This window comes from Pelodiscus sinensis, chromosome 3 (assembly GCF_049634645.1).
Source record: "Pelodiscus sinensis isolate JC-2024 chromosome 3, ASM4963464v1, whole genome shotgun sequence".
Classification (NCBI taxonomy): Eukaryota; Metazoa; Chordata; order Testudines; family Trionychidae; genus Pelodiscus; species Pelodiscus sinensis.
This window is the reverse complement of record NC_134713.1, coordinates 20,960,295-20,986,044: the sequence shown is the minus strand read 5'-3', so window position 1 is coordinate 20,986,044 and position 25,750 is coordinate 20,960,295. Positions and strand designations below refer to the sequence as shown.

General features: G+C 43.4%; 1 protein-coding gene across 2 annotated transcripts in view; it reads right to left on the bottom strand.

Moving 5' to 3' along the window:
• SMC6 (structural maintenance of chromosomes 6) overlaps positions 1-25,750 on the bottom strand; it is a 117,745-nt gene that overhangs the window by 8,435 nt on the left and 83,560 nt on the right. For both annotated transcript variants that reach the window (XM_075923452.1, XM_075923451.1), the window contains exons 22-26: positions 24,307-24,452; positions 19,108-19,233; positions 8,361-8,466; positions 5,637-5,789; positions 2,258-2,355 (exon numbers count right to left, since the gene is read on the bottom strand). In XM_075923452.1, the coding sequence (XP_075779567.1) occupies positions 2,258-2,355; positions 5,637-5,789; positions 8,361-8,466; positions 19,108-19,233; positions 24,307-24,452 (629 nt within the window). The remainder of the gene's footprint in view (positions 1-2,257; positions 2,356-5,636; positions 5,790-8,360; positions 8,467-19,107; positions 19,234-24,306; positions 24,453-25,750) is intronic.

Genomic DNA, 25,750 nt, shown 5'->3' with positions numbered 1-25,750 from the left:
GAGAAGCTTTTCTTGCCCCGGAGGAAACGGGTGGCGACCTGCCCCCCGTGAGCTCCGGGGCGAGAAAAGCCCCGTTCGTAAGTGCGGATCCGACATAAGTCGGATCCGCGTAAGTCGGGGACTGCCTGTACCTAGAATAATATAATCAAATGGTAAATTCCTATATTCCTATCTAATTCCACAAATTATACAAACACTTATTAGTTTTTAAAGTAATATTATGACGGAATATAATTGTAGTCTGCTTTTAGGTTAATAATAAGGCAGCTATAATGAATACATTTCAATGTGAAGGCTTGAATTTCATCTGTGTCCTCTGGTAACTTACTGAAGGCAGTGTGTTAAATAGTTTTGTCACTAAACTCATATTGAACTGTTGTGTACTACATTACTTGAAAGTTTTAGTGTCAGAATTAAAGTGTTTATATTAGAAAAGCATGTTCACATTCCATATTCCAAAAAAGTTATTAGCATTAAGGGCTTTATTAATACTAATTTTGACTTCTTATAATATGATTTTACTTTTTCTAACTACTGTTTACCAAGGAAAAAAGAGTCCCCTGTATTTATGGCAATAACCCACAAAACACTCACAAAGTTTTCCTGATGGGTATGTCAACATTTTTCTTATAGCTACCTAATTTGATTAGATTAAGTTTGTGATCTCCTTTTAGATATACACTATAGTATTTCCTTTTTTACCACATGGACCGTATTATCTTGAGTTGGGTTTATTGGGGACTTTAAAATATTAAATACTTTTAAAAACAAACAAAACCGATCAACCAAAACAAAAACTTCTAAAACTCATTGAAGAAAACCAAATGCTTGATAGAACAGCTATGATACATCTATAACAAACTTGCTCTGTATTCCACCTTAGGCACATTCTTGTGGAAAAAAAAACATTCCCTGTTTTGTCTACATCATGTAACATTTATTTCTGCTCACATTATTCAGAGTGACAGACACTAGTCTCAGACAGATGTCAATTGTATTTCATATGATATCCTACTCTCCATTTCCCAAAGCAGGAATTAAAAAAAATATTATGTCCAACATGTATTTAATTGTTAATTTTCCAGTGACCCAAGTATGTTATCCTCATCATTAAGGACAGATAGGGCCTTGCCTCACACAGCTGCATACATTAAGGGAGATGATAGAAGCAGTATTCTATACCTGTCTCTTGGGTTCTCACAAAAGGGCTAAGCACCAACCCAAGTCTTCATGGTTCATGAACATAAGGGGCAAACATCTTTATTGACACCAGTGTGGCTAGTAACCACTAGGGACATAAAATACTGCTTTAAATGTTAACTATTGAAACTATATGTTTAACCAGCCTGCTGTGGAGTGGTGGGCCTGGCCGGGCTGAAGCAGACCCCTGCCACGGCGCACCGTGGGTGGGGTGCTGCTCCAGCCAGGTCAGGTGCGGATTAACTGGTTACATCCTTAGTAACCACCAAATAAGGAGTGGTTTGTAATTAACCTGACTGATTTGACTAAGCTCAGGAGGATGCTCTAACAAAAATTTCAAAAGGGACTCCCAGGTGTATAATGAGAATCAAGCTCAAATCTTAGAAGTGGAGATACAACAGCCACTCTTTCTGAAACAATTTTACATAATGACACATGAGAACTGATCACTGAAAAGCAAACCTATCGACTCACTGAGACATAAAAGCATTTCTGATACATGGTGGCACAAAAATGATGAGTAATTCCTAGGCTTCGAACTATAGGGAAGAAACCTTATTACCAAGGTGGGAGCAAATTACAATTGCACTGGTTATCAAATGAAAATTTCTGAGAACAGAATATATGCAGCTATAAAATCCAGTCTATAATATTTGTAATAGGGACGAATTAACAGCTTCTGAATCCAAAATAGTAACTCCAACCATGAGGTTTAGGCAGGTTTGTACTCAGGGCAGCTAGTGCTACCAGTGCTGTTACTACAAAACAGGATGTGATTCCCAGCTCTCACAAACATACACTAATTATCATCTGAGCCAGCTCTCTAAAAATAGCAGTTAAGAACGAGTGATCATAGTATCTTGAAATTGTTGAAGGAGAGTGAAGTAGGGAAGGGCAAACAAACACTACTTAAACTCCCCAAATCATTTAAGAATACTTTCAATGCTGATACCCTAGGGGTAATAAACACTGTAAAAAAGGTCCACTGCCTTCTTGCTTACATAGCTATTTAACATTTCTAGCACACAATCTAGGAAGTTTAAGGGAAAATGATTACCTCATGCTCTGAGGCGTGAGCAAAATAAATTGTCGATGACGCTGAGAATCTGCCATCTTGAGCATCATGTCCATTGAAATTCTTCTATTAACCATGTCCTGAGAACAAATGATTGACCAGTTATTGATATGCAACATATTTTATTATTTAGCATTACTGTACAAGCTATTAATATAACCACCCATAAAGACTAAACTAAGCTTGAAGATACTTTGCTAAAACAAAAACACATTGAAATTCCATTAAAAAAAATCAACATGAAGAAAACATTAAGGATACAGTCAAGCACAGCAATTCAGGAAGTCAACAGGGGTTGTGTACTGGTCATAAACACTATCCCTTTGCATGTGTGTAATATGATACAGTCTTCAACTGCAAAATCACATACTGTATTTTAATATCTCATACCTTTTTCTACCACTTTGGATACATGCATAGAACCTTATGCTATCACGTACCATTGAGCATATGCTTATGAGTGCTTGGCAGTCACTTATATACAGCATGCACAGTAACATCCCAGTTAATCAATTAAATATTAAGTTCACCTAATGTTTAACCAGTTAACTGACAGTCAGGATCTGGGTTGAGGACCACTCCTTGTACTACCTCTGCTGGCTCCCAGCCCCCATATGGGGACTGGGACTGCCTCTGTGGGCTCTTTGCTGAGCAGTCTCCCTGCCCCCGTGGGGTTCCTGGGCTCCCCACAGACAGAGGCTGCTCCAGACACCAGACCATTCCCTGTCTGCGGAGTGCCCAATCCTATTGCAGACAGGGGCTTGCTCTGGACAAGACACGAAGGTATGCATCAAGGATCAGGCCGTGGCTCTGCAGATTTCCCGGAAAGGCATGTGAGCCAGGAAACCTGCAGAAGCAGCCAGGGATCACGTAGAGCATGCTGTCAGAGGTGGTGAAGAGACCTGAGCCCAGGGGTGGGCAAAAGGGCCTCCACAAGCTGCCAAGCGGGTAGATCCTGACCATGGAGGCCCTACTGCTCCCCCACCCCCAGGCCCTAATTGACCTAGAGGCAGGAGGAGCAAGGGAAGTCACCTCCACGCAAGGGGCATGGGCACCTTGGGGGAACATGGGGTGGGGGCTAAGGCACTCCCTCACCCCCAGACCAATCATTGTCTGGGAGTGGAGAAATATCTTAGCCCTGCCCATTCTTGTGCAGCCCAGGGCCACTTCAAAAATTTCCAAAGTGGCCCCTGGCAAAAAATTATTGCCCACCTCTGCCTTAGCCAGATGATAACATGCATGGATAGACGCTGTGATACAAGATGAGATGTGCTGCAAAAAGAGAGGAAATCCCTTCACATGATCCACCATGCCACAAATGGCTGTGAGGACTTGCAAAATGACTTGGACCGATTGATGTAGAAAGCGAATGCCTGCAGTCTTTGATCCTGTGAGTTCTGGTGAGAGTTAGGGTAGAACACGAGGAGAAAAATGTCCTGCTCAGTGTAGGAGACTACTTTTGGAAGGAAGGCTGGAGACTACTTTTGGAAGGAAGGCTGGGTGAGGGCAACGTTGAACCTTGTCCTTGTGGAAGACAGTATACAAGGGTTCTGATGTCAGGATGGAAAGCTCCGATACTCGCTGAGCAGAGGTAACCGCAAGGCTGCCTTCAATGGAAAGGAAAACCAAGGAACATGTGGCCAGAAGCTCAAAGGGAAGACCTGTAAATGCTGAGAGGACCAAGTTAAGGACCCAGGCAGGAAGAGGGTGAACTCTGTCCATACACTTGAGGAAGCACCCAACAAGTAGGCTTGTGAATACAGAGTGATCAGCCTATGCCAGATGAAAAAACGGTGCACCTTAAGCAATGAAGTCATTAAGCCTTGCTGCTTCAGGGACACCAGGTACTCTATAACTTGAGGCACAGAAGCAGATAGAAGGTACAAACTACACCTCAGGCAACAACACGAAATATGCTGTCACTTGGCAGAATAAGCGAGCCTAGTAGAGGGCTTCCTGATGCTAAGGAGGACCTGTTGAACTTGCTCTGAGCAGACTAGTTTATTCAGATTTAAACACAAAGCTGCCAAGCTGTGAGGTGAAGAGAGCAGAGTTCTAGGTGGCAAAGACACTCACAACCCTGAGTGATGAAGTCTGGGAGCAGAGGAAACAGAATTGGTGGTTGTATTGGCAGCTCCAAGAGAGTGGGATACCTGTGCTGACAAGCCCACACTGGGGCTATCAGGATACCATTTGCCCTGCGTCGGCAGAGCTTGAGAAGCATCTTGTGGAATAATGGGAATGGGGGAAATGTGTACAGAAGGCTAGTATGACATGGAATCAGGAAAGCATCTTCTACTGACCCTGGGATGAAATTCCAGAATGAGCAGAAGCAAGGACACTTCTGTCCTCATGGCCAAGATCTCATGGCCAAGAGGTTGAGTTTGGGAAACCCCCATTTCCAGAAAACTGTATGGAGAACATCTGGCCTGATGGACCCTTTGTGGGGGGAAAAAACAGCAGCTGAGGTGATCTGCCAGTAAATTCTGGGCTCCCAGGAGGTACGAAGCCTCCCGGTGAATAGTATGGCCTATGCGCAGATCCCATAAACAAAGGGTTTCCTGACAGAGGAGAGATGACTTGGCACAATCCTCTTTGTTGATACAGTACATGGCAGTTGTATTTCTGTCACAACTGCCATGCACTTACCTCAAAGATGTGGCAGAAAAGCGAGATGTGAAGCGGACTGCCCTAAGTTCACAAACATTGATGTAGAGTCACAGTTCATCCACCATCCATCTTCTCTGCATGGTGAGGTCCCAGAGCTGTGACCCCCAATCTAAAGCAGATGTGTCTGTGGTAAGCGAGAGCATGGATTTCAGAATGAGAATTGGTATTCTGGCACTAATTCATCTGTGGTTCAATAGTTTTGAAAGAACTCTGGTGGAGAAGCATGGAGAGGGATATAAGCCTACCTCACATTTCCAAGAAGCAACACTAAGCTAACTTGCTATACTACTTCTACCAGTGAAGGCAAAACTGTACACTGATCAAGTGAGGGTGCCAGCTAGGACCAGAGTTTGTCTAAGCAAATCCTGTTATCAGGAAGTTATTGACTGGAGAAAATGATAAGCGCCAGAATAATAAGTTATATGGAATTAATATTTCTGAATTATTTCATTAATTCAACTCTCATTTTGAAGTAGTCAGACTTACTTACACAGACATGTATGTGCCTTATTTCTAACTACCAACTTAGAAAACCAGAGAGTAAGTTTATGTATTCTCTAATTAGCATCAAGGAAGAAAAATATTAGGTTTACAACCAAAATTAACTATCACCATCTTTCAAATGAGCTACACTTCATTATCTTGGAAGCTTATCCAGCAAACCTGAAAGATGTACTTTAAATTTACTTACCATGAAGACATCAAACTCGTCCAAGCATCTGAAAGGAGATTCAGCAATGGACCACAGAGAAAGAATGAAACAAACTGTTGAGAAGGAACGTTCACCTCCTGATAGAGATCTCATGTCATTTAGAGCAGCCTTGTTTATATCTCCAGGCTGGACCTTCAATTAGATGAAGACATTCATTTAATTAGTAGATCATGAGAAGCAAACTGTAATCCTGCAAAATTACAAGTGGCAATTTTTGATTGAAGATTTAAAATTTTCAAATATTAAACATTAACATGAAAATCTATCCCTAAATATACACACACAAACAATGTAGCAACACGAACTTTGATTTCAATGTATATGTAACTTTATGAAATTAAAATAGTTCACTCACTCACAATTTGGTAAGGGGTAGTTGCAACTCAACTATCCCATACCTTCATTCAAACATGAAACCGATTTCATTTAAACCAATAAATCACCCTGTGACTTCTTGTTTGTTTAATTTAACGGTTATATAAATAGACAATCAGTGTAGTTATGCTTCTGTCAAATACCAATGATCCCAGAACACAGCTTACTACATCACTACTGGTGTTTTAACAAGGAATAGCCAATCTGTATAAATATAAGAAATGGGGTCAAGATTCCTTTGTTCCTTGGATTACAGTGACACCTTGTGGTATCTACATTTTAATTTTAATGGTTATTCTGAAGTACTTGAAAAAATAAAAATGTTGTTTTAATTAAAGATATTGTAACAAAATATGTGGGTAAACATAAAATGTGTTTGCTGGCAACTTTTTAAAACAAATGTTATTTTATAATTTTTTTTTCACTTTTTTACCTTTCAAGACTAATTTAGATTAGGGATGTTAAATTTTAGACTAACTAATCAATGGGATTTCCATCGACTATTAAATTAGTCGATAAGAGCGTCTCTGTCTTTGAATTGTAGCAAGAGCCCTGCGGGGGTTATAGTTGCTATAGTTCAACAGTGGAAGCTACACAGGAAGCGCGGGGCCAACAGGGGACCCACTGGCAGTGCAGCGCCTAAGTCTTTGAAATATACAAGAGCTTTGTACATTTCAAAAGGAAGCCCCACAGGGAGCATGGGGCCACCAGGGGAGTCCCACTCTGGCCCTGCACTCTCTGCAGGGCTTCTGCTTTTGAAATGTACAAGAGCTCTTGTGGATTTCAAAAGCAGAATCACAACAAAACCAGTATGAGCACAGACTACTTCAGTCCCCACTCACGCTGTTTCCTGCTGTACCTCTATCTCCCCTGCCCCACAGGGAGACAGTGCTGGGGGAACTGGCTTTTAAGCGGGCTCCCCCTAGGCACCATCTCCTGGTCCCTGCCCCTTGCTGCCTCTCTCTGATAGAGGCAGCAAGGGGAGGGGAGAGCAAAAAAAAAATCGCATCACTAGTCTCTTACATCCCTAATTTAGATGTTGAAGCACTCTCCATAATATGTCAACTGCACAGATATCTAAACAAGAGGGGCCCAGAAAAGACATCCAAGCTACAGAAAATAAGGGTATGTCTACACTACCCTCCTAATTCGAACTAGGAGGGTAATGTAGGCATACCGCACTTGCAAATGAAGCCCGGGATTTGAATTTCCGGGGCTTCATTTGCATGAAGCCGGCCGGCACCATTTTTAAATGCCGGCAGTTCGAACCCCGTGCCGCGCGGCTACACGCGGCACAGAGTAGCTAGTTCGGATTAGGCTTCCTAATCCGAACTAGCAACTCCGTGCCGCGTGTAGCTGCGCGGCACGGGGTTCGAACTGCCGGCATTTAAAAATGGCGCCGGCCGGCTTCATGCAAATGAAGCGCGGGAAATTCAAATCCCAGGGTTCATTTGCAAGTGCGGTATGCCTACATTACCCTCCTAGTTCGAATTAGGAGGGTAGTGTAGACATACCCTATGGTATTCCCACTCCTTTTTAAAGATAGTGTTGTATGTTGCAGGATTTGAAATGTTATACAAGATTCATAGCTTATCCCATATTTCTCCCATCTAGAGAAAAACATTTTCATTACAAGTAATTCATATAATTTTTTTAAAATTATAATTTGTCTTCAACTGTTTGAACATCTAAAAATTGTGTAAATCTAGTTAAGTAGCCTAACCACACTATCGTGAGTAACATCATATGACAAATTACTAATTATAAATATCAGGTGGAATTTACTGGACACTCCTGTAATATTACTTTTCTTGTTATTTTCCTAGACATCATTTGGAAAATTAGAACGTAGGTCTGAAACAATGCTGAGCAGTTATAAATGTACTAAATCTTCATATTTTACATTTTAAATATATATTAAATGTACACATCTATTACTGTAATAAATCATCTGCTCCTCCTGTTGTTTTCTTCATCTGAAGACATAGAATCAAAGGACTGGACGGGATCTTGCAAGGTCATCTACTTCAGTCCCTTGCACTGTCCTAATCCTCTGACAGGATAATCAATTCATACTAACTGCGATGTTAGATGATTATAAGACGTCAGATGGAGAACAGGAAATAGTGAAGTGAGTTGACAGAAAACAGATATTTTATTTTCATGTAAAAATCTGTTTTTTAAAATGCCAACTATCTGAAATATAAAATGTTCTTGAACTGAATTTTTCAAAGGTTTAAAATTCCACAAAAGTTAAAGAAAGCACAATAAAGAAATAAAGAATAATAGAGAAAATACAATAACGAAGAAAATGCAAAAGTAACTTACTGTTATTGCAAGTGTTTCATTCTTGTGGTCAAAACTCATTTTTCCAGAGTAAGATCGCTGTCGCAGTAAGAAGTCAAAATAGAACTTGCATCGTAAAGTAAGGCACCTTTTCAGATAAATTATGCAAATAAACAAATCAATGCTCTTTAAAAACAATATACAGGCAGTCCCCGAGTTACGCGGATCCGACTTATGTCGGATCCGCACTTACGAACGGGGCTCTCTCACCCCGGAGCTCGCAGGCAGTAGGACCGCCCAGAGTGCAGCGGTCCCGCCACCTCGACTTCTGGGGCGAGAAAAGCTGCTCCGGGTGCCCCTGGTCTGCTGGGGACCGTCTCCAGCAGACCAGGGACACCTAGAACAAAGCCTCAGAGGCGCGTGACCCCTCCGCCTCCCCGGCTTTGCTCCGGGTGTCCCTGGTCTGCTGGGGACCGTCTCCAGCAGACCAGGGACACCGGGAGCAAAGCCGCAGTGGCAGCGGGGTCCCGCACCTCTGAGGCTTTGCCAGAACAAAGCCTCAGAGGCGCGGCACCCCGCCGCCGCTGTGGCTTTGCTCCCCGTGTCCCTGGTCTGCTGGGGGGGGGGCGCAGATGGTACACCCCCCCTCCCCAGCAGACCAGGCTTTTGTTGTGGACCCTGGGGTAGAGCAGCTGGGGTGCTGGCGGGTTGGTCCTGCAGGGACTTACCTGGCAGCCCAGCTGTTCTGTCTCAGGCTCGAGATTCAGCCGCTTTTGAAACTGATCAGTGGCTGATTCCAGGAAGCTGGGGGCAGAGCAATTCTGCCTCCAGCTTCCTGTAGTCAGCCCCTGGTCAGTTTCAGCAGCAGCGGCTGAATCTGGAGCCAGTTCCGACTTACATACAAATTCAACTTAAGAACAAACCTATAGTCCCTATCTTGTACGTAACCCGGGGACTGCCTGTACATATAAAGGTAAACAGGAGTCCAAGTTCCCAAATCAAGAATGGACTCTTAATCAACATTTAATTACTGCTTCATTTTAACAAATGTAATACCTATACACAATAATACATTTGTACTATGTGTTGGTGTTGCATATATAACATACCTAACAGAACCACAAAACAAGGAAATAAATTGTAATATCTAAAAGGACATGCCTCTTCTACTCCTCCCCCCACACACCCATTTTGGGGAAAAAACACATTCACTCAATATTTGGAGAAGGGTTTGGTAGAATGTTGGCATTACTATTGGGGCATAGTTGAAGTTCAGATGCTTTGTGAAGTGTCTTTTGTTTTCAGCTGTGAACTGTGGATAGAGAAGTAGAAAGTACCAACTGCTGGAGTTCTTAACTTTTCAATGCTTGTGTTAGTGGTTTTGCATTGAATATAAAACCCACACGCTCAACTCACACACCATACAGCTTTTGGGTATTAATTTTCTACTTTTCTAGATTAAGAAAGGCTCCTCAATGTAGGAATAACTACTTTTATGATCAATATCTGCTCCTAAGCCCGGACGGACTTTCATGAAGAGCCTAGTATTATCAAATTTCCTGTTTCTTTGTCATAGAGCCTACCTTCTGTGAAGCTCTCTTGCTCGTTTAGGAAAGAAACTCTTAAGCCAGCTGAACAGTTTATCAAAAGGAGATTGATAGCGACTGCTTTCATGAGGCTCAGGAGCTCTTGTGCTGGCTGTCTGATTTCACAAAGAACAAAATCCTTGACACAATACCAACAGCTTTATCAAAGACGCTGCAGCAGTTATATGGAGCGCCTAGTTTTCAATAAGCCAGAAACTATTTCATAGAGGATCCTGATTAGCATGAAAACCATAGAGCAATAAGTGTCATAAAAGGTCCTTTCTTTGAGAAAGAGGAAGTTACCTTGTGCCATAATGATGGTTCTTCAAGATGTGTCCCCCTATGGATGCTTCACAGTAGGTGTATGTGTGCCCCTGCACCTCTAATCGGAGATTTTTGGTAGCAGTGTCTGTTGAACCTGCACATGTGCTTTCCCTTGTGATATGCCTCTAGACTGTCTAGCACTGTGCGGGCCAAAGCCCGACATCCTTCTCTACCACAGAGTCCTATATAAAACTCCAAACTAGAGAGGAGGAGAGCGGGTTGTGGAGCACCCATAGGGACACACGTTTTGAAGAAAGGGAAAGTTACTCAACTTATGCAGTAACTGGCGTTCTTTGAGATGGGTCTCCTTATGAGCAGGGCTCGCCAAACCGCAGCGAGCCCCACTCGCCAGCCACACTGTCCGGTGATCTGTGCATGCGCAGATCGCCCGAACCCGGCTCTTCCGGGTTATAATCTACTCACCACGGGCAAGCAGACTGCATTATTTGTCGAACACTGTAGGTGTTTTGGCTCTCCTGCACTTGGAATTGGAATTTTTTTTAACAGCAGTATCCATTCCTAGGTGTCGGCGTGAATGTTCAGTACTGCCCACGCTGTAGCAAATGTGCTGACACAATGCACCGTCAACCATCCATCCGTTGCTTCTCTATCATGGAGAGATATTGTAATTCCAAAGCAGAAGGACGGAAGCCGGGTCATGGAACACCCACACAGACACCCATCTCGAAGAACACCAGTTACTGCATAAGGTGAATAACCTTCTCTTTCTTCTTTGAGGAGCGTCGTGACCGCTCCACTGTAACTAACTACAGAGCAGTACCTTCAGTTTTTGGAAGGAGGGGCTTCAGGCCTGAGTGGTGGACAGTTGCAAGGACCACTTCCCTGAAGGTGGTACACTGTCAAGTGTGTCTATAGCATAACATTTTGTAAATGTGTGGACAGAGGCCCATGATGCTGCCCTACAAATGTCCTTGATGGATGTTATGCAGGAAAGCCATAGAGGTAGCTATTGCTCTGGTGAAAGGTGCCCACAAATGAGTTGGTAATGGCACCTTATTGGCATGGTAGCACTCTTTAATACAGTTTGCTATCCATTTCAAAAATATCTGTTTTGAGATCACATGATCTTTAAAGTGGCCGTCTATAGAAATAAAGAGTCTAGGAGGGTGCCTGAACAGTTTTGTGCTATATAGAAGACAAGTGCCCATCGAATGTACAAGGAGTGGATTTATCCTGCATTAGCATTGGATGAGGTTTTTGGTGAGAAAAAAAGGTAAATATATAGGCTCGTTAAAGTGGAATTGTGAAACTATTTTTCGGAGAAATTTGGGATGTGGCATTAAGACTACTTTGTCCTTGTAGAAGGTGGTAAATGGCAGATTTGCCATGAGTGCTGCCAATTCACTGACCCTCCTTGATGTTGTGATTGCTAGTAAGAAAGCAACTTTAGTGGAAAGTGCATCACAGAACATGTTGCTATGGGCTCAAAAGGTGGGCAGGTTAATGTGTTGAGAACGAGGTTGAGATCCTAAGGCAGCACAGCCGACTTCACAGGGGGAAAAAGATTGTTGAGGCCTTTTAGGAACCTCTTTGTAGTTGGATGAAAAAATATGTTGTGGTGATCCATGACCTCATGCTCACTTGTACAAACCAGGAAGATGGATCTATTGATTCATATGGAAAATGCAGAGACAATAGGGAGAAACTTAAGATATGGCCTTAATTTGTCTTTAAAAAAGGAATTAATAATCTCTCATCCATGTATATCACAGACACATGTATGAAAAACAAGTTGGCATGGACTCAAAGGGCAGTCTAGTCAAAGCCCTGAGAACTAGGTTAAGACTCCAAGCTCACGTGGATGGTGTCACACATGGGAAGAGATTCCCAGTGCCCTTAAGGAATCTATGCATCAGCAGGTGAGCAAACATCAAGTATTTGTCTACCTGGTGGTGGAAGGATGTATTCACTGCAAGTCGTATCTTAATGGAGCTGAATGAAAGTTTTGACCTCTTGAGGTTTCAAGTGTAGTGTAAAATCAGAGGGAAGAAAGAGGAGATGGAGTCTGTGTGTTTAGATTAACAACCTGGAATTGCTTCCATTCTGTAGGTGGACTGGTTAGCTTTTAGCTCATCAGAGAATTCTGCCACTAAGCCTTGGAACAAAGATTAAGCCTCATCTGCATGCAAAAGATGTACTGGTTGGAGGTAAAGGAGCAGGCCTTTGTACTGAGATATCAAGTGAGGACTCAGCTGAAGGGGGAAGGGAAGGAGCATTGTAGTAGGGAAGGGACATGAATCAAATGGCATAACTTTTCAAAACAACAACAGTTTGGTAATTTGCAATTCTAAACAGTTATGTCAGCAACAACTACTCCATTTTTCGAAACCTGAATGTGTGGGGGGAGGAGATAAAAAAAACACTGAGGCTATGTCTATACTGCTGGCTTTTGCTGGCAGACAGTATGCTAATGAAGTGCTCATTAGCAACTTGTTACATTTCATTTGCATCATCTCTGCCCAAGGCTTTTTACGCAAGAGGTTTTTGCAAAAATCCCCTTTTGCGCAAGATCTGTATGCCTCCTTTTTTGAGGAATAAGGATCTTGTGCAAAAGGGGTTTTTTGCACAAAAAGCTATTGCGCAAAAAGCCTCGGGCAAAGATGATGCAAATGAAGTGTAACAAGTTGCTAATGAACACTTGATTAGCATACTCTCTGCTGGCAAAAGCTGGCACTGTAGACATAGCCTGAGAGTAAAAAACATTGTCTCTGAACTGTAAAGGCACCTCCTCCACTGCTCTAAATGGTAGAAACGAATTAACTTCTTGTTGTAGTAGTCTCTCTCACAAGAAAAGTCATGAAGGAAGAGTAGGAAAGAAAAGGGAAGGAAGTGGATAGAACAGCCCTTCTTTATAGCTTCCAGGGGCCAATGGCCTCAGGTGATCCAAGTCCAGACTTCCAGAAAATAAGAGGCAGGTGCCAAAGGGAGACTATAAAAAGAAAGTTTCTCCTACAGTTGTCAGTCTCTCAATTGCATTTAATCTACTTTCCAGTGGAAGATGGAAACTGTAGGGTGGAAGATGCACAGGGACATCTTTGGTGCAACCATGACAGAATCGTTACAAGAGTTGATTCTTGACTCCCATTGTGCTACCCATCCATGAAGGGGAAGAAGATTTGGGAGGTGGCTCTCTACTGTATCTAAACAAGGATAAGGAGTAAATTCCTCTACGAGAAGAGTCATTTTACTCAGAGTGTTTTATTGGAAGGGGATACCAGAGACTCTCCTTTAATTTGATTTACTGATAATTTAGTAACTTAGACATTGCCACTCCTAGCCTCTCCAGGAGAGGTGACTCCAATATCGGGCCCACAGCTAAGTTATTTATTACCATTGTAGCAAGGTCCTCATTCAAGCCCCTTGCCCTGGGACACCTTCTGGTCAACAAATCAGCTGGAACCCCTTCTGGTGCAATCACCCATGCCTTTTATTGTCAGCTTCCCACCACCTTCTATTTACAGAGTTGTAGACTGCAGTAAACTCAGCCAGCCTCTCCTGCTGGTTTGGGAGCACAAGCAGCCACACCCTGGCTCCTCTCCTTGCTCCTTTTCACTGCCTTATATAGCCCTCTGGTTAATGAAGCCCAAGCTGCTTCTAATAGCCCTTCAGGCCTGGGTTTGCTCAGCTGGTTCTCTTTTCAGCCAGGCTGTAGTGGCAGAGTTCTGGCTTAGCCAGCAGTATATCACATAGGGTATGTCTACACTACCCCCTACTAGCTAGTTCGTGCCGCATGTAGCCGCGGGCACGGGGTCCGAACTAGCCGGCATTTAAAAATGGCGCCGGCCGGCTTCATGCAAATGAAGCCCGGGAAATTCAAATCCCGGGCTTCATCTGCAACTCCATATGACTACATTACCCCCCCTAGTTCGAACTAGGAGGGTAGTGTAGACATACCCAGACTTATGAGTCACCAGGTTCGGGACTGCCCCGGCCCTCTTGTGGTCCCTTTCCCTGGCCCTTCAGTGCCTCCTGCAGCTGAGTGCTTAGGGCAGCCTGACAGTCTTTAAAACTCTCTGTGCTTTGGGGTGACTTGTCCCTCTTTTTCTTGGGGTCCTCCTTGGGGAGTTGTCCCTCCCAGGGCCACTCTGGTCCTTGCTAAGGGAGTCATAGAATCATAAAGCTGCAAGAGACTTCAGGAGGTCATCAAGTCCAGCACTCTACCCAAAGCAGGACCAATCCCAATTAAATCATCCCAGCCAGGGCTTTGTCAAGCTGAGACTTAAAAACCTTTAGGGATGGAGAGTCCACCACCTCCCTAGGTAACCCATTCCAGTGCTTCACCACCCTCATAGGCTGTGTCCACACTCAGGGGTTTTTTCAAAAAAAGTAGCCTTTTTTCGAAAAAACTTCCCCTGCGTCCAGACTCAAGCCGCGTCCTTTCGAAATTAATTCGAAAGAACGCGGCTTTTCTTTCGATGGCGGTAAACCTCATTTCACGAGGAAGAATGCCTTCTTTCGAAAGTTCCTCTTTCGAAAGAAGGCGTTCTTCAATGTAAATAGGGCTTCTTCGAAAGAGAGCATCCAGACTCACTGGATGCTTTCTTTCGAAAAAGCAAGCCGCTTTTTCGAAATTTCTCCGTGCAGTCTAGACGCTCTCTTTCGAAAGAGCCTCTTTCGAAAGATGCTTTCGAAAGAGCCTCTTTCAAAAGAAGCCTGCAGTCTAGACACACCCATAGTGAAATAGTTTTTCCTAATATCCAATCTAGACCTCTCCCACTGTAATCTGAGACCATTGCTCCTTGTTCTGCCATCCCTCAGTACTGAGAAGAGCCTCTCTCCATCCTCTTTGAAACCTCCCTTCAGGAAGTTGAAGGCTGCTATCAAATCCTCCTTCACTCTTCTCTTCTGCAAACTAAATAAGCCCAATCCCTCAGCCTTTCCTTATAGGTCATGTGCTCTCAGCCCCCTAATCATTTTGGTTGCCCTCTGCTGGATCCTCTCCAATGCATCCACATCCTTTCTCTAATGGGGGCCCCAGAACTGGTTGCAATACTCCAGATGTGGCCTCACCAGATCCAAATAAAGGGGAATAGTCACTTCTCTAGATCTGCTGGCAATGCTCCTCCTAATGCACCCTAATATGCCATTAGCCTTCGTGGCTACAAGGGAGCACTGTTGACTCATATCCAGCTTCTCATTCACTGTAATCCCCAGGTCTTTTTCTGTCAAACTGCTACTTACCCCTTCGGTCCCCAACCTGTAACAGTGCTTGAGATTCTTCCATCCCAAGTGCAGGACTCTACACTTGTCCTTGTTGAACCTCATCAGATTTCTTTTGTCCCAATCCTTTAATCTGTCTAGGTCACTCTGGACCCTATTCCCTGTCCTCCAACATATCTACCTCTCCCCCTAGCTTGTTGTCATCCGCAAACTTGCTGAGGATGCCATCCACCCCCTCATCCAGTTACTGAATGAAAATGTTGAACAAAATCGGCCCTAGAACTGATCCTTGGGGCACTCTGCTAGAAACCAACCACCAACCTGACATTGAGCCATTAATCACTACCCGTTGGGCCCGATAGTCTAGCCAGCTTTCTATCCATCTTACAGTCCATATATCCAATCCATACATCCTTAACTTGCTGTCAAGAATATTGTGGGAGACCATATCAAAAGCTTTGCTCAAGTTAAGGTACATCACATCCACTGACTTTCCCCTCAGGGTTTTTTCAGGAGGCTCTTTGTTCCCTCCGCACAAAAATTACAGTGGAAAGGGACTGGCCCATATAATTCAGGCATTGGCCCACAGGTCCTCACACCAAATGCACCCCCGTCAGGTCCCTTCCTCCAACATTGCTTCCATCAGCACTGGGGGGAGGGGGGAAAGAGGGGGAAGTAGGGTGTTGGTCCCGCCCCACTTTGTGCAGCACCATCTGTGCTTCAGTTTCCCTCATTTCAACCAGGGCTGATGTCTCCTTTTCTGGGGGCTGCTTTGGGAAGTGATCCAATGTGCCTCCTCTCTGGGAAGGACTAGGACTACCCATTACCCCCAGACACGATTCCCATCTTTCTTTCTCCACAGAGTTAGAGGACACCGCCCTACTATATGCCCTTGTTCCTCACACCCGTAGCACCAACGGCTACGCTTGTCTCCCTCGGGGGGGATCTCTTACCTTTCCCGGAGGCTCCCCTCTCGCTCTCCGTGGCAGATTGGTTCCAGTCTTGACCTACAACCACAGGGTATGGTAGCTCGTCTACTACCCCCACCCACTTTCACTGGAATCTGCACCTCACTTTCAGCGACACCTGGGCTACTGGGTAGGACCTCTTGTTCCCATGGACACATTCTAGTGTCATCACTGCTACACACCTCACTAGCCCCTTGTGCACTGGCGAGTGGACTGACACAGAGTCCATTAACCCTCACCGGGCCTTTCTCCCCACCCATATCGTGACAGTGGGCAGACTCTGCCTCTTGTCAGGTCCTCCCACCCAAGTCAACCCACAGAACCCCACGTATCCACAATCCATATTGTCCGGGCAATCTCGCTTTCTATGCCCTGCCCTCCCACATTGCCAGTAGGTCATTGGCCCAGCCCCCACAGGTGCTCCTTGGGATGCCTCCTTCCTTCCTGGGCCTCTCTCAGAAAGGACTCCTCCAGCTTCCTCCCTTGTTCCTTGTCCCAGTAGGGTCAGCCTTCTGTCTGGGGGACCTCTGCCTCTGTATACTCCTCTGCCAGCCTGACCGCTGCATCCATTGAGTCAAGCTGGTGGCGCCTGACCCACACACGGATATTCTCTGGAAGGGCTTGCAGCAACTGCTCAAATACGAGCAAGTCCATTATTTCTTGCACTATGCATTTCTCTGGCCTCAGCCAGCAGGCTGCCCAGTCTATTAATTTTTGGGCAAATGCCCAAGGCCTCACTGCTGCTGTCCATCATGCTAGCCGAAACTTCTGCCAGTACTTTTCCGTGGACAGATCCACCTGGTCCAAAATGGTCACTCTCACTGCCTCATAGTTGCGGACTTGATCATCCCCCAAGGACATGTAGGCTGCTTGAGCCTCTCCTGCCACGTAGGGAGCCAGCCGCAAGGCCCAGGTAGCCCTCTCTCATCCAGTGGCCAAAGCTATCTGCTCAAATGTCCCCAAAAAAGCATCTGGGGTCATCTGCTGGTCCCATTTTACACAATCCAAGGCCCGGTGTCCAGGTATCATTCCCTCCCCCAGGACTCATCACTTTTTTGCAGGAGCTGCTGCTGCACCTTGCTCTGCTCTTTAATAAAATCCGTCAGGCTCTGCTGCTGCTCTGCCAGCCAGGTTAGCAAGTCCTGTCCCTCCACCTGGTGGGACTGCTGGAAACTTTGCAGGCCCTGCTGCACCTGTTCTTGCTGCTTGACGAGCCACTGCAAGGTCTCCTCCATCTCTGGGCCACCAACCACATTTGTTGATGCTGAATTCCCCCCGACACCACTTATGGCAAGGTCCTTGCTCAGGCTCCTTGCCCTAGAACAGCTTCTGGTCCACAAATCAGCCGGAGACCCCTTCTGGTGCAGTCACCCATTTCTTTTATTGTCAGTTTCCCACCACCTTCTATTTACAAAGTTTTTTAGATGCAGCAAACTCACCAGCCTCTCCTTCTTGCTTGAGGAGCATACTCAGCCACACCCTGACTCCTCTCCTTGCTCCTCCCTCCTGGCTCTTTTCTGACCACTTTATGTAGCCCTTTGGCTAATGAGGCCCACAGCTGCTTCTAATTGATCTTTTCAACCAGGCTGTAGCCAGCAGCCTGTCACACCATATATATTTTTGCACGAAGTTAGCCACTACCAAGGAACATAGATCCAAGATGCCTGATGCAGAGAAGATAGATACTGGATCTCTGGATACCGAGACATTAAGTACAGAGACTGATGTTGAAGTGAAGGGACAGTATCAAAAGAGAAAGAGTCTGCACATTCAGTATGTAACAAAGGCACTCTAACTAATCAGTATCATGTCTCCCAAAAGAGTCTGGTCATGCTTTTGGCCAAGTAAAGTCAGGAAGTCTGATGACTAGTCTCTTGGCTCACTGAGCATTAGACAATATGATCTGCACTTACTTCTTCCTTGAGCAGTGTTCCTTTGTACCCATCAGTGAACACTGACTTTATTGTGGATGACTAGGGCCTCTTGGAATTGGGCTGGCAACTTGGGGTGAAATATTGGCTCACCAGTACACTCATGGGGAGATACTTATCAGATGACAGATACACCTCTGATTTCCTTCTGTGTCTGTGATTTGTTCAGCTTTTGTGGAGAAAAATTGAGGCATGCTTCTCTAGCTTCTTAATCTCCAACTGACACAGCAAGCCAAAATAATCTAGTCTCACGTGCCTGGGGCACAAGCACACAAAAAGTGGAATCCTTATCGATAATCACTTGAAGAACAATGAGTCGATGCTGCAACCAACTTGACAAGAGGTCTGCTACAAGACAGCAGCTTCTAATTTTAAAGCAGGTGTGCATTCAGTAGCATATTCTGATTTCTGAACTTTCAGTAGTAAAGAACGCATTTGCAAGATAAACATAGCCTTCTGGTTAACATCAAGACATAGAACTCTCTCCTAGAATTTTGTGATGGAAATATTGGATTTTTTTTAAAACACTTTGCTGTACGTTTTCCAATTTCAGTTTTGTTTGGTATTTTTAAGAGAGGAATAAGAAGATGATAATGGTTAGCTAGAATTATTGAAAAAAACCCATATATGGTATAGAGGCCTAAAACAGGAGTTTTAAATGTGTTGAATACAAAATTTCTTCAGCCTGGCCCTGGGAAATGCCTACATTTCCAAAAGCCATAGAATTTAACAAGTACTTTTTATCTGCCACATGACATGCATTTGAATTACTAAACTCTACATTGAAAATCACACTCACCTTCTGAACTGTTGATACATTTTGTATCTCTGTGTCATTATTTGATCCAGTAATTTAATAAACTTCTTCAAATTCTTCACTTTACCTTCTGCATCATGATATTTCTCCCTTGCTTCAAGAAGCTGCCTATTTAATCAGTTAAAAAAATTAATAAATGTCTAGTTAAACTGTTAGGACCCAAGCAAATTCTCGATGTTTAATTTAAATCTATGCTGACAACCAAAATTCTCTTCCCAGAAAACAATCTATTAAACCATCACTCTAAAACTAACTGTGATGGACCTCCCTCCTCATGCTTTATGAAATGGACTTATGGACATGAATACATATAACTAAAATGTGCTTTGAGCAAATTATTTCATGTAACCTATCAATCTTCATGTCACGATCTGCTGGTTCTGTTGATCTTACTTTGATGTATGTATCATTTTTGTGTGTAAAATTAGACATATGGCGTGGGGAATACTTTGTGGGTTTTAAATCTCTGAATGAAGCACAGAGGGTGTTACCCTCAATGTCTTAATGAACAACTGTTAAACAATCCCTTTTGTCCTTAAGTCTGAGCAGTGTTTGGTAAGGAATGGCCTTAATTCTTTAAAAAAGAATAGGAAAGAGGGTCTGGGTCTTTTGGCTGGGCTGCACCTGAGGGAAGGAGCTGAAGACCCCAAGGTGAGGAGACGCAATCAGGAGTATTGCATCCAGTTCTGAGCCCCCCACTACAGAAAGGATGTGGACGCACTGGAGAGGTTCCAGTGGAGGGCAACCACAATGGTTAGCGGGGCTGGAGCACATGACCTATAAGGAAAGGCTAAGGGATTTGGGCTTATTTAGTCTGCAGAAGAGAACATAAGAACGGCCGTACTGGGTCAGACCAAAGGTCCTTCTAGCCCAGTATCCTGTCTACCGACAGTGGCCAACACCAGGTGCCCCAGAGAGGGTGGACCAAAGACAATGATCGAGCGATTTGTCTCCTGCCATCTCGCTCCAGCATCTGACAAACAGAGGCCAAGGACACCATTTTATCCCCTGGCTAATAGCCTTTTATGGACCTAACCTCCATGAAATTATCTAGCTTCTCTTTAAACTCTATAATAGTCCTAGCCTTCACAGCTTCCTCTGGCAAGGAGTTCCACAGGTTGACTACACACTGTGTGAAGAAGAACTTTCTTTTATTCGTTTTAAACCTGGGGGGGAGGGGGGTTTGTTAGCAGCCTTCAACTTCCTGAAGGGAGGTTCCAAAGAGGATGGAGAAAGGCTTTTCTCAGTAGGCTGTTCTCAGTAGTGACAGATGGCAGAACAAGGAGCAATGGTCTCAAATTACAGTGGGGGATGTCTAGATTGAATATTAGGAAAAACTATTTCACCAGGATGGTGGTGAAATACTGGAACGGGTTATCTAGAGAGGTGATGGAATCTCCATCCCTAGAGGTTTTTAAGTCTCGGCTTGACAAAGCCCTGGCTGGGATGATTTAGTTGGGATTGATCCTGCTTTGGGCAGGGGTCTGGACTTGGGGTACGTCTAGACTACATCCCTCTTTCAACAGAGCGAGGTAAATTAGGCACTTCAAAATTGCAAATGAAGCCAGGATTTTAATTTCCTGCACTTCATTTGCATAATCGCATCATGGTGCTCTTTCGAAAAAGCGCTATTTCGATAGTAAAAACCACAGTCTAGACGCGGTTCTTTCAAAAATAGAAGCCTTTTTTGAAAGATTCTGTAAACCTCATTTTTTGGGGTTTAAAGAGCACCATTACGTGATTATGCAAATGAAGCATGGGATATTTAAATCCTGGCTTCATTTGCACTTTTGAAGTGTTTCATTTACATCCCTCTACCGACAGAGGCATGTAGTCTAGACGTAGCCTAGATGACTTCCTGAAGTCTCTTGTAGCCCTATGATTCTATGACAGCCCTGGTTTGGAGGGGCAGCTGGAAAAGAGGTGAATTTAAAAGTCTGTACTGAGGTTTCAGTGTAGAATTAGCTAAGTGTTTTTGTTTCTTTTGATTTGTAATCTACTTTGCTCTGCCTGTTCTCACCTTATTACCACTTAGAGCCTACTGCTTGTACCTAATAAAATCACTTTATTTTCTATCAAACCCAGTGTAAACAATTATTACCTGGGAAAGCAGTCAGTGCACACATCCCCCTTTTTGTTGTTACATTGTTATGGGTGGCTTACCTAATTCTTTAGAATTTTATCCCATTTTGGGGAGTGGTATCCCAGGAAGCTGGGTCCTAAACTGCTCTGTCCTCAGACTTGCAGAGGTTTAGTGTCTGTACTGCTTCTCATGGGGGAGGAGGGTGTTTATGGGAGACGGCGGCGCCTGTCAGTGATCTCAGCTTGGGGTCTGAGCTGGTCCAGTAGGACTGAGTGGTGAGAAGTCCCCGAGAGCAGGAAGGCAAGTGGTAGCGGCCGTGTGATCCCATCCCCTCACACTAACATGCGTGCACATAGTATACATTTTCTCAGGGAAAGGGAAATTATTGTTAATGAAATAAAGTTTACTGTTGGGGGAGAAAAATGTTAAGTTTATTAAATGGTATTTTCTTTTCTGCTATGAGTATGTCCCATATCAGCTATTTTCCTTCTCTTCTACTACCCTTCCATTCTGGATACAGGCAGTCCCCGGGTTACGTACAAGATAGGGACTGTAGGTTTGTTCTTAAGTTGAATCTGTATGTAAGTCGGAACTGGCGTCCGGATTCAGCCGCTTTTCTCGCTTTTCTCAGCTGATTGTCAGGACAACACGGCAGTCAAGATGTGGATCGGTCAACAGGGTAAGCCTTTGTCAATCGCTCCTTTATGCCTCATGGCTGCTCAGGATGCTTTAAGGGAAGCTGAAAAAGCTTTGAAGCCCTTTCTAAGGCTGGTTTTCATTTTTGTATTGGCTGGATCTTTGGGAGAGAAATCCCTTTCAGATGAGACCACCATATCTTTTCTAGTCATATCACTGCAGAATCAATCTTTAGAATCATAGAATTGGAAAGGACCTCGAGACTTCATCAAGTCCAGTCCCTGCCCTCATGGCAGGACCAAGCACCATCTAGATCATCCCTGACAGATGTCTATCCAACCAGCTCTAGTGGTAGAGATTCCACAACCTCCCTAGGCAATTTATTCCAATGCTTAACCACCCTTACAGTTAGGAGGTTTTTCCTAATGTCCAACCTAATCTTTTGAGAGCAATTAACCATAGAAACAATTTAAAAATGGCCATGTTCCACACTTGTCTAAGGTTTCCCATCCTTAAAGAATGGGTATAGGGGAACTGCTTACTCAGGTGAGGATGTGGAAGGCAAGTATTTGTTTTGGGGCTTGTATTAGTGTTCTTTTTCAGGTTGGATCTGGATTATGGATGAAATCTTTTCGCACATGCTTCTGAATATTTCAGGGTGAAAACCTTGGCTGCATTTTCTCCATGTCTTGCTCAGAAATAGAACCTCAGAGGTCCCTTTCCTCAGCAGAAGAGAAGCTGCCTGAGTGAGATGACTTTTTATCTTTTCTTGCTCTCTTTAAGTGTTCTGAACAGTACAATCTTAAACAAGAGTAAAGAGTTTATTTTTTATTTGTATTTGGCACTATGTGACCATTGCTGGAATACTCTGTCCAATTTTGGTGGCCACAATTAACAAAGGATGTTTATAAATTGAAGAAGATTCAGATAAGAGTTGTGAAAATGATTAAAGGATTAGAAAACATGCCTTATAAGTGACAGACTCAAGTTCAATCTATTTAGCTTAACAAAAAAAAAATAAATAAAAAAAATTAATGGATGACTTGATTATACTCTAAATGTACCTACATGGGGAACAAATACTTAATAATTAAGTCGTCAATCCAGGAGAGGGCTATAACAACATGCCCCAATGGCCAAAAATTGAAGCTAGACAAATTCAGACATAACATTTTAACTTGGAGAGCAATTAACATGGAAACAATTTATAAATGGCCATGGTCAACTCTCCATCACTGACAATTTTTAAATTCAGTCTAGATGTTTCTCTAAAAATATATGCTCTAAGAATTATTTTGGTGAAGTCCTATGGCCTAGGTTATACAAGCGATCAGACTAAATGACTACAATGGTACCTTCTAGCCTTAAAAATCTATAAAATCAAGAATAGATTTCTTTTTCTAAAAAAGAGCACTAGTTCAATCACAAATGATTGGACTTGATTTAAGAATTACTGGGTGAAGTTCAGTGTCATTCAAAAGATCAGATAAGAATAGTATTTCTCAAACTATGAGGCAGACCTCAGAAGGGAAGCATGGGAATGTATTAAGGGAGGTATGAGCCATGTACCCTTATTTATTTAATTAAAAGCTCTGGCTGTCAGCCCAAGCTGCCTGGGTTATGTGCAGAAGAGTCATGCACATCCAGGAGACGGGGTAGGGAAGACAAATGAAGGTTTCCTCAATCTACTCACCTGAAGTCAGCTGGGCTTCAGCTATCAGACTGGGAGTGGTAGCAGCAACGCAGAAGAAAGAGTGGCAATAGAGTGCTAAGTCTGCTATGAAAAGTGTTATTAATAAATATCAATTTTCACTTTGCCACACTTACTTCTGCGCTGCTACTAGCACAGCACTGGCTTTACAGTTGGGCAACCTAGCAACAGCACTGTTCTACATTCTGCTTCAAAGCTGGGAGGGGTGGAGAAACAGTTGAGTACACAAACAACTACAGACACAAAGAAGTGGAACCAATCAAATAAGTTTGAGAACCACTGGACTAGATATCATCCCGGTCCCTCTGGCTTTAATCCACGAGTACCTTAACTCAAAAATGCAAATACCCACAGCATCTGGCACCAGTTACTTCATTGATTATGATGGCTCCTGCCTTAGACAAATGCCATGCAAAGTAAAGTGGCCAGAGTCCTAACAAAAGAGCACCACTCTTCCTGTTTGTCACATTGTGTATACAATTATAAATTGCTAACTATTTATGATAGGGACCATGCCTTAAATATCTCTGGAGCACACAGCAGCACATTTGGGTATTGCTGAAATAAAACAACAAACAGCCAAAATATTTAAGGCTATGACTACTCCGTATTTTAAGAAAAGTGCCTGTTCATCACACTAGACTTTTTAAATAAGTTTAGCGCTAATTAAAATACAATTAAAATACAATCTATTATCCCAGTGAACCAACCATTCTGCCCACCACCCACCAAAAAGGCAGACATTGTTTACTTTAGTATTTCTTCTCTGTTTCCATGATGATCTCTTTCTGAATTTATCTTGTCCCTTAAGCGATTCATTTCAGTGTCAAGACTCTTGACAGTTCTGTTGACTTCTATTCGTTGAGGATAGATTTGTGTGGCTTGTGCAATCCTTTCCTAAAGAGAAGTTTGAAATGCTAAAAAATGCTATACATTTTGGTTAATTTGTATTTTCCCCTTAGTAGCTAATACTTTCTATGGTGAAAAGCAATAAGAAAGAAATTCTGAATTCATTATTAAAGAGTTCTCCACTCTGGAATCCAGAGACGGTCCAGTGATATAACTGGAGGCTTCAGGACTAAGCTCTGTCTTTTCTCAGGCTACCAAAGAAAATGTCCAAAGTTGTAAGAAACACTCCAGCTACCAGTTATTACTATTAAGACAACCCAATGCAACATATTAAATTGTCTATGTCTAAATATCCTTCAGAGAAAAATTTCAAGCTATATTCCGGTCATTTACCAGACTACCAGGGTGAATGGAATTCATAGAGAAGCGGCTGAAAGAAATAAGGATGTGAAGGTTTAACCGGTTAACTGGTAAGGCTGTGGGGGTTCCACCATGGATAAGGGTTGCTCCAGCGCAGCCCTTGCCTGCAGCAGGCCCTGGCGCTTTGCAGGCAGGGGCTGCTTTGGTGTTCAAGCTGGAGCAGCCTGTCTGCAGCAGGCTTGGGCATACCGCAGGCAGGGACTGCTCTGACCAGGATGCCAGAGCAGCCTCCTACTTACCTTCCTTTAATCAGTTAACTGGTTAAACACTATGTTTACCTAGTTAGCCAAATAAATGGGGGCGGGGGGAGAAGGGGAGGGAGGGAGGAAGGAAGTTAGTTATCTGGTAAGAAAAGTATCATTCTGTAAAGTTTCTCTGTTCTTTAATTACTCATGGGAAGTAACAAGCAGTGTTATCCTAGAGGTATGGAGAGAAAGAATAAGCTAAGTTTAATTATGATAGCAGAGTAATTTAGATGGAAGTTGCCCTTATATAAACCAAGAACTCTGTAAACTAAGGGGTTATGTGTGAATCAACACATGAGCACCTTCTTTCCAAAGGATGCCTTTGTAGAGGAATGAAAATGTTTTTGCAAATCTTCCTCAAATGAGCCTTGCAACCTCCACAACCTCTGATTTTAGGATCCTCTGTGCATAGTCTTCCTAGATGCCTAGCAAGCCATCTAGTGCACAATTTTTACGTTCTGTCTGTAGCAATCTAAAAATTGTAAGGTTTTAGCATTTGGACAGAATGAGATGAAACGCCACATACGTTCTTCAGGTATCTTTAGCAGTCAAGGAATGCCCATTTACATCACATCTTCCACTGCTTAAAAGAAAATGGAATTTCCCAAATATTGTGGAAAGGGAACTTATCTTGAAATGAAAGGTTTATGAAGCTATAAGTATAACCTTTCCCTGATGACA